Genomic DNA, 15292 nt, shown 5'->3' with positions numbered 1-15292 from the left:
GGAATTGAAATCCAAAATATAAAAAGTGCCAAAACATTTTGTAATTACAATCATTGTGTAATTGTAAGTGTATTCTTTCTATCTTGTATGTTTGATAAAAATAATACAATTTAATATTATTCACTCTCACCTATACTTCACTAAGCTGTACAAATATGAAAACTGTTTTCTTTTAAAGTAACAGCAGTAAAAAAAAATTATACTGGCTACATACACACACACAGTAATGTCCCTATAATCCAATGTGAACTGTGAAAGAATACTTAGCAAAAACAAGAGAAAGCAGTACAGTATAGCCTTTCTCTATCATTGTAAAGAATTCTATGCAACATGGGCTAGATCAGTGTTTCTCAATCTCTAACGAATCGTCACCCCCTTCACTTAAAAATTCCGATGCTGAGGGCCAGGGCTAATGCCAAATTTGTACTGCATCGAATAGACTAGTGACTAGTATAATGTTATTTGTTTAATTATTGTACGATACAACCAATAAAATATCTAATTAATCTTAATATAATGTTTTACTATATCGCCCAGAAAATTGTTTTTCACCCCTCCAAAATATAAATTGTTATAAATCGCCCCCTCAACATGGAAAAACACAATGAGAAACACTGGGCTAGATCATTGCAAAGGGTCCTATGCAATATAGGCTATGCAATGCAATTTGAAAGTATAGCTTGTTTTATAAATAATAAATGGTGATGTGTGGTATGCTAAAGGGAGTACAGACACAACTGAATGGTCAATGAGGTAAAGACCCAACTGATTGTCATTCATTTGAAATTCATTCTATCTCACAAGAATAACAACCAATTTGGCCTCAAACTCAAATCAGATCAAATTAGTAAACATATGGGTCATTTCCTTGATTTGAATTAGCATTAAGGGATGAGAAATGTTTACATCAAGTCAGCTTAAAACCCCTTTACATACATAAATGCTTGAATGATCTATATTCCTATAAAATGTCTGCCTTCAAGGCCTAATTACCAGAGATTTTACAAACACATTGTTCTGATATTAGATGCACTTGGAATGAGCTGAACAGGATTATAGTAGTAGATAAATCACATGGGTATGCAAACAAAGTATAATAAAGCTTATAGAATTCTACAGCAACAAAAAACAGCAAGCCCAGGACTCCAATATACAAATTAGATCTATGACTATTACCTACAGCAGACATTTAAATGGAACACAAACAAATGGGAAGAAAATGTGGTGTTAAGTTAATATACAGTACAAGCAGAATGCAATCCCAAACACATTAAGTGGAGAGAACTGGATCAGCTGCTACATAGGTTACACTGGATACAATCTCTCCACAAGAGTAAAAATGAACTTGAGTATGATGTTAGAAAAGAAAACTACAACATGGTTTTGGCGGTGCTATCCTCAATACCAAAAATACTCTACATTTTGACAAGGCAAAACTGCTACACACTGGCAAACATCCACGGGAAACAAAAAATAATTAAAAAAATTACCATCTACAAGAATGCTAAGAACCATCAATGCATCAACCACAAGGATGTTTGTTAACTGTCTATCAACAGATGGAAATATCTAGTGTAATAATGTTCAACCTTAATACCAAAATGCTATCCCTAAACCATATAATCCTGTATCTGTATTAGATAACCATTGATATTCATGCATTAATTCTGTATTTTTGTATGTTTCCTATAATCATTTTATTTATTTTGGAATTTATACAGTTACTTAAAAATTTAACATATATTTGATGCATATTCAAATTAAAAAATTTGAACATATATTCAACATATATAAAAGTAATTTTCTATATTTCCAATAATCTATTTAATATGTATGCAATCCTGAAGATGGCTGCAAACAAAAGTCAAAAGTCTAGAAAGAATAAACAATATACTGGTCAAGGTTTGTGTAATATCTTAAATTTAGTGTTTTATCATATAATTTAAAAAGTTATTATGTTCAACAAGTATGTCTAATTTAAAAGTAGACTATGTTTGTTGTATCTTTTAATGCATCAAAATCCAGTTTGTTTAAGAATTTACTGTCTATTTAATTGTATCCAAAGTACCCTCAGTCTATATTACTACAAACAATCAAGACACTAGGTACTTTGTCTTGATTATTTGAAAACTTCTATGAAAAGACATAATGCAGTCACATAATGATGATTTAGTTTAGTTTTTAGTTGCTTATGATAACATGAATACTGAAATATTTTATAAGATGTGTAAATGAAAAAAATAATAATATACAATCAGAATCTTATTGTAATGTATATCTCTTAAAAAATATTTCAATTCTCAATAATCAAACACAATGTATGAACAAGCATAATAAGTAATTGATTATAAATTATTCGAAAGTTATAAACATTAATATAATGATATATGTCTGATGTATTATTTCAAAATTAATTTCCGTATTTACTCACATATAAGACAAGATTTTTATTTATTTTTCACTGCTTTCAAAAACCTAGGTTGTCCTATACATGCGAGCAAGGGGTTTGCATTTTTTTCAAAAGTTTTTATAAACAGTGTATTCGCATTTTTTCCAGATGCTTGTCCTCTGGTGTTTAAAAAACAAAACTATTTTATCTGAGTTGTTCACATTGTTCTTGTGTATTATCAGAAGTAAAGATAAATAGCAATAGGAAAAGCAAAGCTTTTGAATTGAATTCCAAATTGAAATGTCAAAATCACATGGGAGTGAGCCCGATATAAGTTTTAATCCATTCCCACATGAAAACAGACAATTTTTTGGAAATCAAAAATCAGAGAGACTCNTAAAATTTTATATTATTCAGAAGTAGCATTGTCGGTTTAAAGTTACTTTTCAATCAATTTGTTACTTTGCTTGATATCATCAACTACAATTACTTGCCAGCAACTTGTCTGCTTTTTATGAACAACAAATGATCCTAAACTTATTGCCAATAACACAATCATTGCAGCACATTCTTGACGAGTAGCCATCTTGTCTCTCTCCACATTGTCCATCTTGACAATGGAATACGGTATGGCCATATGGATATGATACGGAGTTTATAACCACACTATACGGATACGCTTATAGCTACGGATACAGTTACGTTACGGAGTTTATAACTCGAACCTTAAGTCTCATAGAATTGTTTATCCCACTGTTCCACTGCTAAGACATGAATTGCAGTATTTAATATTTGCATACTTATTGTACCTGAAAGAAACTGTTCTCTGAAACTTAGCAGTCATATATATATACTTGATTGTCAATCTGTTTCTTTTTTTGTGTGTGTGATGTAGTCATTAATTCCTGGAGTGAATTTTTTGCATTCAAATCATTTGGTGATCATACTAGGCATAACAACTTCAAGGCATGACAAGTTAATATGCCAGAGGGTGGCCTGTCATGTGTATTGGAAGTAATGTTATGTAAGTTGACTTAAACTTATCCAGTGTGCTGTTTTTGATTTATCTTGTGACAAATTTTCACAGTGTGTGTGAATTAAATTTTGTTTTAAGTCAGGAAAAAGACTACAAAAACTTATGAAATGTTAAAGATGGCTTTTAGGAAACACGCTAAGGGTCATATACAAACTTTGAGCAATTTCCTGGTTTAAAGAAGACAGAACAAAAGTCGTTGACAATAGTGCTTTGGTTAACCAATGTCAAGTCCAACACCAGAAATCATTGAAAAAGTTTGATGAATCATCTGCAGGGACCATCACAGAACCATCAACCAAGTCAATGTGATAGTGGGTATTGATTGTAAAACTATCACAAAATTCTACCTGATAAATTGAACAAATGGCAGACTGCAGCAAAATTTATATCCAGGTTCCTTATTTCTAACCAAAAGCAACAATGCTTTGATGTTTGCTCTGATGTCAAATAGCAGGTTGCAAATGACATCAGTTTTCATTCTAGCATCATTACAGGCAATGAATGCTGAGTCTATGTCTATGAGCAAAACTTAAACAACAGTAAACTCAGTGACGATGAAATGAATCAAAGCAAAAGCAAAATCAAGTCCATATCAATTTGTTTCATTAATCAGAAGGTAATTTATTTATTACACTAATATAAGTAATAAAGAATAAGAAAATTTTTACAATTTTACATAAAAAGAATAAAATCAGAATATACAAGTCCAAGCCTAGAAATTGAATATTTTTTATCAAGCTATATAGTCTGTTTGTTATGCAAAAATACAACCAAAATATAAAACACAATGACTAAAAGAAAGCCAAATCTAGTACAAGCTACTTTCCCTGAGTGGCAAGAAGAATGGCTTAATTTATTGAAAAGTAAATAAACTTTGTTAAGTTTGGATTGAACCTTTTATAAAGGAGAGCGTGCAACAACAAAGTCCAAACAGGCAGACAGCAGTCAACAACAGATTGAAAATTAGCAAAAAATAACATTCTTAAGGCACATCTTGATGATATGGAATGACAATGATGCCATAGAATACTTCCACAAACTGCAAGGCTCTTAGAGATTGCATCCATCTGGAGCTTAAGAGTGATGTTTTGATCAGAGACAATTAATTCTCAAATCATTAACAGAACTTGTGTATTGTAAAAGAATTTATTGTCTTGAAAATTGTTGAATCTAATATCTCAAAAATTGTTATAGTAGAGATAACAGAGATTTATCACACTGGTACTGGTAACATCAAAATGACACTTCTATCATCAGAATGTAACTTCATTACAAACTTTTCAAGATTTATCTCCACTCACACTGCAAGTATTATGAGGATTATACTATACCGTGTGTACTTCATAGTACTGTGCAGTGTGAGTGGAAATAAATCTTGAACAGGTCAGTTTGTAAACCAGTATTATATGTATACATTTATAATTTTTAAAACTGTTTTTAAAATTACTTTAGGCATGTTTTAAATTGTAGATTGTAATTAATGTCAATTTCTCTGCAAATTTGTTCTACATGAAATTTTCTTTTGTAAAGGTATCTTAAATTTTTTGTGTTATTTCAATTGTATATAAACATATTTTTTGTTGTAGATATCTATATATTTTTATATATGGCTGATGAGGGTCTTGTGTACTGAAATACATACCAGTAAAAGACTGTGGCCATTTGGCCCCTTGCAAGTATCACAAAAATACAAAATAAACAAACAAAAAACATAAAAAAAGTTAAGAGAGAAGGACTACATAAAAAGAAATCACAGCAACTATTTTTGAAAAATTATTGTTTAATTTTAAGATTAAACAATAATTTAATCAAATGAATTCAAATGACAATTCAAATGAATGAGTTAAAGTATTGTAGTCTTGCTATAAAATAACAGGATCAAAATTTATAATTTCAAAAGCATCAAAGTAAGCAAAAATTAAGCATAATGTGATAAAGTCAAAATAAGTGACAAAGAATACAACTAGTTAATACAGATCTTTGAGAGATGCCACATATCGGATTAAAATTATGGAAACAAATATCTGAGTTTGAAAGAATGAACCAAAAAATAATTGATGACCTATGTGATGATTAGAGAATATACATCAAAGTAATAAGCAAGAATGTATACTAACAGAGAAGGGATTGAAGAGTCACAGGCTTGAGAGATATAGATGTATAATATGTATGTATATTTCTTGTCCTCAAGATTATTTAATATAGTTTCAAGAAAGTTGTATACCATTGATCTATGATGAATATCACAATGTCAAACAGGCTTTTATCTTATAGTAACAGGAGAATAAATATAGGAAAATATACAACATTCAAAGCTTTTCAAGACAGTGGATAAAATAGAAATGGGACAGAAAGATTTTTGATCTTTTTTAGGGATAGCAATAATGGTAGATGATTACCACTGATCAAGGATAGAGCAAACTGAAAGATATAGCTAAAAAAACAAGATAAAACTGTAGAAACAATGGATAAAACGTTAAAATAAAAAATAGCTATAATACAATTAGGGATGTTGGAAGATGAGGATAATTTCAGAATACATTGGTGAACTTGCAAAAATGAAAATGAAACACTAACAGAATTTGAATTAGATTGTTTCAAGGTCTTAAAATTTGAATTAGGAATATACATTATTTAAAAAATTATCTTTAAACTGATTGTAGACATCATAAACTAGGTTTTCATAAAAAATTTTATTTTGGAAATAATGCTCCAGAAAATTTTTGGATCTTAAGCATATTTACCAACAGTGGAGCTAAAATATTCTGATTACCTGAATTTGCATTCATGCTAAAATTTTTTGTGCAGTTGTAAATTTAAAGATACCTTTGGTTACCAAAGACTTTCCACAAATACCTTTGTTTATGCATATTATTACAAAGTTTTTTAGAGTAGAGAAAACCATTTACTTGAAGAAATATCAAGATTTTTTTGAAAGGAAAGAATCTACTAATGGACTGATGAAATACATCACATATGCAACTTGAAACATTCAATTTAATTAATAACAAAACATTCTGGTTATCAAGAAAAGATCAATCTAAAGAACATAATGATGAAGGAAGAAGATTCCAATTAACATTAAGCCAAAGATAAACTAAAATATGCAAATGTTTGCAAGATGAAGAAGGAACTGAATGTAAATCAACAATATCAGAAGAGGAACCAGAACAGGAACAGCCATTATGGAAAGGTCTTTAGAAAAAAAATGAGATCAAGAGATCTTCCTGGTCAGAAAAGACACACAGTGCTTAAAATTAAAAAAGTAAAAAAATATTATCAATAAATATCTCAAGTTGTTCAAGTACAGAAAACAATGGACAACAATTAAACTATAAAATATTAGAGATTAAAACCATCAGAAAGTACAGTAATAAATTTTAAAAATTTACTATAGGTACAGTAAATAGAAATCAAATAAAATAAGAAGTATAGAATATCTTACAGGATGGGAACATAAACAGATGATATACTTTACTTAAGATTCAAAATTTTGATGGCCAGAATGGCATTAGAGTATTTGAAGACTTTATTGACATTTAAAGGGTGAAATATTAATAAGATACTATATCCTCTACAGTTAATTCTGTTGATGGACATGGTTATAAATGTTCGTGAGCAGACTAGATTATCAATATCAGTTTATCTAGTTTTCAGTAAGAATAAACAAGTTTTACTGTTCATTTAGCAGAGTAGATAGAAATAAACATTTATTGTTAATGTTTCTTCTACCAAATTATTTTTTATTTATCTTGTAGAGGAGATGGTACATTAAAAAATTTAAAATACAGAAATGTTTGTCATAATGGATAGTTATGTGCAGAAACACTAAAGGACATCAAAATTGTATAGAGAGAATTGTGGATCAAATACTAAGAATAGAATAAAAACAAAACAAATTTACAAACCCAATAAAAGAATAAATGATGTATATTAAAAAACAGAATGGCAGAACAAGACATGGCTGCCCCATCACAACAATGCTTCTGTGCAAGCTGCCCTTTTGACCAAACAAATTTTAACCACTAACAACATGGCTGTGATACCCATCTTCTCTACTTACATCCTGCAATTTCTTCCTGTATTCAAAGCTAAAGATGAAACTGAATAGACAAAGATTCCAGACTGTGGAGGAAATTTAGATGAAATCGCAGACTAAACAAAACTTATGGGCAATGACTTCTGGAGATGTTTCCAGATGTAGGAATATAATCCAGAAATATAATGACTACACCAAGCATACATACATATTCAGACCAGTGTCCAGGGTTTGCTCATGAAATTTATGGAAACTCTAGAAGTACATTGTTTTCATTACATAACTAAGAGAAAAATAGAAAAATGATAGATATATACTGTATTTAATATAATTTTTAAAATTTTGTTTATCCTTTAAGTCATTCAATCATATAACTACCTAGAAATATATAAAATAAACAGAAATAATATACAAAACATTTTGAAAAAAAATGTAATTTCTTTAAGTTTATCTTTACCTAATTTTTCGGCATCCATGACAGATGGAATAAACTACATCATCATCAACTGCATAGTTATGAGCTAAAGACAGTTCCTCCTATTAAAAGAAATATATATCTGTATTATATATTATAAATCATAACTATAAATTATTTATAAAGCTACATAAAATTTAATAAAAATAATTTATTAAATTATAATTCACTTACTAAATTTGATAATCTCCCAATATGATGAAGTCCACTAGCTGTCACTAAAATAATATATATTTAATGAAAAAAACTGAATTACATAATAAATTTTATATGAAATTTAATAATTAAAAATAAAAGAAAAATTAAGAATATTTGGTATTTACTATTAACACTTAATTACTTTTGGTAAAATATTTACAGGAATAACCAATGGCTTGTCTACTTCTGTTTATAAAAGCTTATACACTTACTTATCAAGCTGTATTTGACCTAGACTAAGAAAAATACCTGACAGAGTGCTCCCTGTCAGGTATTTTTCACATGACAGAGAGCACCCTGTCAGGTGTTTCCAATACATCTATAATGTATAATATATATTAGGAATTTTTATAAATATTTTTTTTAAATTGTTTTTTGGATTATTGTGATGACAGATCAAATGACTAGCTTGACTTGTGCACAAAATCTTATGGAGATGACACATGCATAGAAGGAAATGATACATTATCTGCCAGAATGAAAAGAATGTGATTGAGTTTTGAACAGCAAGGACATTTTACTCTCTTTTATTCCTCTGTTAAAAAGTAAATCTAGGTCAAGTTGTGTTGAAATGTAAGAGCACATGTAAATTTCTTTTTTGTCAAGTTGAATGCCAAAGTCATTTTGTTGTGAAGTGTATATTCAGCAGAAAATTCCATTAATATAAAATCTTTCATTCCTTTGATTTTTTGTGATGCATTGTCTCTCTTAAACTTGTCTTATAATCACTTGAGCCCCTCATATAATCAGTCCTCTATTTTGATAATTCATCACCCTCAATATAATTTCCACTACAATAACAAGAATTGATTATCAGTGGAATTGAAATCCAAAATATAAAAAGTGCCAAAACATTTTGTAATTACAATCATTGTGTAATTGTAAGTGTATTCTTTCTGTCTTGTATGTTTGATAAAAATAATACAATTTAATATTATTCACTCTCACCTATACTTCACTAAGCTGTACAAATATGAAAACTGTTTTCTTTTAAAGTAACAGCAGTAAAAAAAAATTATACTGGCTACATACACACACACAGTAATGTCCCTATAATCCAATGTGAACTGTGAAAGAATACTTAGCAAAAACAAGAGAAAGCAGTACAGTATAGCCTTTCTCTATCATTGTAAAGAATTCTATGCAACATGGGCTAGATCAGTGTTTCTCAATCTCTAACGAATCGTCACCCCCTTCACTTAAAAATTCCGATGCTGAGGGCCAGGGCTAATGCCAAATTTGTACTGCATCGAATAGACTAGTGACTAGTATAATGTTATTTGTTTAATTATTGTACGATACAACCAATAAAATATCTAATTAATCTTAATATAATGTTTTACTATATCGCCCAGAAAATTGTTTTTCACCCCTCCAAAATATAAATTGTTATAAATCGCCCCCTCAACATGGAAAAACACAATGAGAAACACTGGGCTAGATCATTGCAAAGGGTCCTATGCAATATAGGCTATGCAATGCAATTTGAAAGTATAGCTTGTTTTATAAATAATAAATGGTGATGTGTGGTATGCTAAAGGGAGTACAGACACAACTGAATGGTCAATGAGGTAAAGACCCAACTGATTGTCATTCATTTGAAATTCATTCTATCTCACAAGAATAACAACCAATTTGGCCTCAAACTCAAATCAGATCAAATTAGTAAACATATGGGTCATTTCCTTGATTTGAATTAGCATTAAGGGATGAGAAATGTTTACATCAAGTCAGCTTAAAACCCCTTTACATACATAAATGCTTGAATGATCTATATTCCTATAAAATGTCTGCCTTCAAGGCCTAATTACCAGAGATTTTACAAACACATTGTTCTGATATTAGATGCACTTGGAATGAGCTGAACAGGATTATAGTAGTAGATAAATCACATGGGTATGCAAACAAAGTATAATAAAGCTTATAGAATTCTACAGCAACAAAAAACAGCAAGCCCAGGACTCCAATATACAAATTAGATCTATGACTATTACCTACAGCAGACATTTAAATGGAACACAAACAAATGGGAAGAAAATGTGGTGTTAAGTTAATATACAGTACAAGCAGAATGCAATCCCAAACACATTAAGTGGAGAGAACTGGATCAGCTGCTACATAGGTTACACTGGATACAATCTCTCCACAAGAGTAAAAATGAACTTGAGTATGATGTTAGAAAAGAAAACTACAACATGGTTTTGGCGGTGCTATCCTCAATACCAAAAATACTCTACATTTTGACAAGGCAAAACTGCTACACACTGGCAAACATCCACGGGAAACAAAAAATAATTCAAAAAATTACCATCTACAAGAATGCTAAGAACCATCAATGCATCAACCACAAGGATGTTTGTTAACTGTCTATCAACAGATGGAAATATCTAGTGTAATAATGTTCAACCTTAATACCAAAATGCTATCCCTAAACCATATAATCCTGTATCTGTATTAGATAACCATTGATATTCATGCATTAATTCTGTATTTTTGTATGTTTCCTATAATCATTTTATTTATTTTGGAATTTATACAGTTACTTAAAAATTTAACATATATTTGATGCATATTCAAATTAAAAAATTTGAACATATATTCAACATATATAAAAGTAATTTTCTATATTTCCAATAATCTATTTAATATGTATGCAATCCTGAAGATGGCTGCAAACAAAAGTCAAAAGTCTAGAAAGAATAAACAATATACTGGTCAAGGTTTGTGTAATATCTTAAATTTAGTGTTTTATCATATAATTTAAAAAGTTATTATGTTCAACAAGTATGTCTAATTTAAAAGTAGACTATGTTTGTTGTATCTTTTAATGCATCAAAATCCAGTTTGTTTAAGAATTTACTGTCTATTTAATTGTATCCAAAGTACCCTCAGTCTATATTACTACAAACAATCAAGACACTAGGTACTTTGTCTTGATTATTTGAAAACTTCTATGAAAAGACATAATGCAGTCACATAATGATGATTTAGTTTAGTTTTTAGTTGCTTATGATAACATGAATACTGAAATATTTTATAAGATGTGTAAATGAAAAAAATAATAATATACAATCAGAATCTTATTGTAATGTATATCTCTTAAAAAATATTTCAATTCTCAATAATCAAACACAATGTATGAACAAGCATAATAAGTAATTGATTATAAATTATTCGAAAGTTATAAACATTAATATAATGATATATGTCTGATGTATTATTTCAAAATTAATTTCCGTATTTACTCACATATAAGACAAAATTTTTATTTATTTTTCACTGCTTTCAAAAACCTAGGTTGTCCTATACATGCGAGCAAGGGGTTTGCATTTTTTTCAAAAGTTTTTATAAACAGTGTATTCGCATTTTTTCCAGATGCTTGTCCTCTGGTGTTTAAAAAACAAAACTATTTTATCTGAGTTGTTCACATTGTTCTTGTGTATTATCAGAAGTAAAGATAAATAGCAATAGGAAAAGCAAAGCTTTTGAATTGAATTCCAAATTGAAATGTCAAAATCACANTTTGCTTCTGAAAGTACCGATCCATCGTTACTTCTGTCGTTAAGCAAAACTACGAGGGTAACAATTCGTCATTGCCCTAGTAAAAATCGATTTTTATAAAATTAATCAACAGCAGATGTCAGCACTTGACAGCACCATCTTGTCTATCATCTGTTTTGTATATTTTTCTCCAGGTGGCATTTTGTTGACTTAAAAAATTTTAATTAATGCTTTTTTTTTTCTTGATTTATTTATTTTCTGATAATTTTTTTTCATTTATAGCATATTTATGAAATAATATCACTATAATAAGTTCATTTATGCTATAATAAGTTTATTTAGCTATAGTAAGTCAACGTGTTATAAATACTGAAGTTATGCCGTTCAGTTCTGACATTTTATTTTTTTTTTATTGTTGATTTTTTAAAATAAATATAATAAATTACCTGACAAAGCAATTCTAATGCACCATCTGTTAACTGAGAACAATTGTTCAGATGCAAAGAAGAAAGATGGGAACATTTCGTTGCAATTTTGCTAAATCCTACTGGACTAAGCTGTAACAAATTACAAATATTTATTTTTGAAATAAATGTTTTGCATTTAAACATATTTGCATTTATTCATAAACTGAAAAATTTCTAAAAATTACTTACTTTACTACATCCATTGAGAATAACAGTTTGAATTTTTGATCCCGCCATATGAAAACACTGAANTATGCATATAAAGACCAGCAATGTTTAATACTCTATATTTTTTTAATTTTATTATTATTATACTTTATGATAATAGTGTGAGGTTCTAGATCAAAGAATTCTCACAGCTCATTTTTAAATCTCTTATTAACCCTTTGCTTCCGAAAGTATTGATCGATCGTTACCCCTCATTGTTAAGCAAAACTTCGAGAGTAACAATTCATCGTTACTCTAATAAAAATCAATTTTTATAAAATTTATCGACAACAAATGTCAGCACTTGACAGCACCGTTTTGTCTATTGTCTGTTTTACATATTTTTCTCCAGGCGGTGTTTTGTTGACTTAAAAAATTTTAATTAATGCTTTTTTTTTCTTGATTTATTTTTTCTTCTGATAATTTTTTATTTCATTTTTGCATATTCATGAAATAATATCACTATAATAAGTTAATTTATGCTATAATAAGTCAACGTGTTATAAGTACAGTAATACCCCGAACTTACGCGATAGGTGGGACCGAGCGATAACTGCATAAGTCGAATTTGCGTAAGTTGGGGTATAATTTTGTAATTTGTGTAAAATCCAAGTCGGATGTATGTAAGCTAATAAATGTTCTCGTTAATCTTATCTCATCTTTTAATTTGTTCACGGTTACAAGAAATCACCACATAGAGTCTCTCAAGTCTCCGTAGCTATAACAAACACAGAAATAAATAACATAAAATAAATTGTAGCTATGTGGCGATTTCGCGCGACATGTCCGAACATGTAAGTTGAACAATAGTGTGGGAGAGTGAGTAATCAAGAGTTGTGTGGTGCTCAAACAAAAGACGAATTGACGAGATTTGAAAATTGCGTAACTCAGCGTTCGCATAAGTCGGGGTAGCGCAAGTCGAGGTATTACTGTACTCAAGTTACGCTGTTCAGTTCTGACATTTTATTTTTTTTTATTGGCAATTTTTTTTTAAAACAATGAAGGTCCTAAGATCAGGTAGATTTCTTGTAGTTATGTCCTTAAGTATGTGTGTATAATTTGTAATAATTTCACTGTTTGTGCATAAACTTTAATATAATAGTAATAATAATAATAATAATAATTGTAAAATCTCATATATTAAATTTTACTTTGACTAAATAATATTCTAACTCAGGGAAAAATTTTACAAATTTCTTATGAAGAATTTTGCTCTTACATACATTAAAATTGAAAGTAAAATCAAAATTAAAATAAGATAGTTTAACCATTTTTTGTATATTATATACAATCACAAAAACTGTTAAGTATTGATATAAATAAATATAATATTACCTGTCCAGTCAATCTAATGTTTTCTGTAACATCAAGATATTCTAAACTTTTGCATAGGTGAAGTAACCACCAGATACTGAAATGAATCATTATTAAAATAAAGAGTTTTAAAATATGTTTAAGCTATTTAACAATTTAACAATAAAGTTTAGAGTTTTTTAAAGTTTTACTTATTTTAATAAGTTAAATTCTATGTTATTAAATAAAAGACAAAAATAATAATAATTTCCTACCCATTTTCTCCTATTTCTAGACATTTTTGAAGAATAACTTTCTGAAATTAACATAATATTTAATGATGTAAAAACAAAAATAAATCCATTCTAAGAAATATTTGTGTGTGTGTATATATATATATATATGTTACTGTGAATGACCGATATCTCGTGAATGTCAACATTCTCCAATGAATGTCAGCATTCACACAGTTGTTTCGTGTATGTATGAAATATTTGCTAAATATCATTATTTCTCACTTACACCGGCAAATGTCGACATTCAGCATGCACTGATGGCAAATGTTGAAGAAAAATATCTTTATTACATTAAGACAAAAATGCAACTTTTTAATATGTCAAAATAGGAGAAAGCTTAAGTAACACACATGTAAATAAACTGTTGAACCTGAAACAAACAGTACATTCTAAATCATTAAAGAAAATAATACAATAATAAACTTACACATAAATTATGTGATTAATGTTATACAATCTTATTTATTGCAACAACTTAAACAGTTATGGCACTTTGAATTGCTCAAGAGTCCCTTGATTTACAGCTGCATTTATTTGTGGAACACTTCTTTTTGCAATAACAGCGTGTATAGCCTTGCCCTGCACTTTTTGAATTAGCTGCAGCTGCTTCTCTTAGCGATATTTATTGAGAAGAAATCTCATCTATGTACGAACTGATTATGTTATTACATGATTATGAACTGATCTGTTAATAGTGTCTTTTATTCGGATATCGCTGACGCCTTACCGACAACCCCTCTCATCCTCTGCCACTTGACGTGACGTGACAAACCAATTCCCACCTCACAGGATCAAAAGAACAAAAACACCATCCAGTGACAAAGTGGTTGCCAGCAAACCATTGCCGGAAAAAGAGGTACGACCTTGTCCTACCTCCAGCTACCCACAAAAGATTTGGCGACAGACTGTCACCTCTCTGTTGACATCGGCTTCTCGGGTGTCGTTTCGACCTCCACCAAAGCTTATCTATACTTGTCGACATACACCGACAATTGTTTGAATGTATAATAATATAACTAAATATTCAGTCTTTCACCAACGTATTTTGTATATGTCGACATTCTCTAATTTCGGTCTTCCACAGTAAAATATATATATATATATATCTATATATTTTTTTTGTTTTGAATTGTATTTGTATATGTTTACATATATATATGTAAACATATATAAATATTGGGTTGAACTGAAAGTTTGTTCGGTTTTCAGAAAGAAATAAAATATACTATTTTGAAATAAATAAAAATTTTTAATCCACTATGTATTCACCTTTCTGTTCGATAACCTTACGCCACCTGATGGGTAGTTTCATAATTCCATTTATGTAGAATTGGGTGGGTTTCTGATTGAAGAAATTATTGATGTGAGTTCTGATACTTTCTAAAGATTGA

General features: G+C 29.3%; 1 protein-coding gene across 1 annotated transcript in view; it reads right to left on the bottom strand.

Moving 5' to 3' along the window:
* LOC111626662 (putative RNA-binding protein EEED8.10) overlaps window positions 1-15292 on the bottom strand; it is a 57011-nt gene that overhangs the window by 11908 nt on the left and 29811 nt on the right. The window contains exons 9-16 of the mRNA XM_023370121.1: window positions 13881-13921; window positions 13648-13723; window positions 12295-12351; window positions 12076-12195; window positions 8387-8456; window positions 8114-8157; window positions 7922-8001; window positions 1491-1549 (exon numbers count right to left, since the gene is read on the bottom strand). Of these exons, the coding sequence (XP_023225889.1) occupies window positions 1491-1549; window positions 7922-8001; window positions 8114-8157; window positions 8387-8456; window positions 12076-12195; window positions 12295-12351; window positions 13648-13723; window positions 13881-13921 (547 nt within the window). The remainder of the gene's footprint in view (window positions 1-1490; window positions 1550-7921; window positions 8002-8113; window positions 8158-8386; window positions 8457-12075; window positions 12196-12294; window positions 12352-13647; window positions 13724-13880; window positions 13922-15292) is intronic.

Source organism: Centruroides sculpturatus, unplaced genomic scaffold, assembly GCF_000671375.1.
Source record: "Centruroides sculpturatus isolate CEXI.00-Female unplaced genomic scaffold, Cexi_2.0 scaffold342, whole genome shotgun sequence".
In the NCBI taxonomy this organism is placed as follows: Eukaryota; Metazoa; Arthropoda; class Arachnida; order Scorpiones; family Buthidae; genus Centruroides; species Centruroides sculpturatus.
The sequence above is the reverse complement of the archived record's forward strand: the minus strand, read 5'-3'. Positions and strand labels throughout refer to the sequence as shown.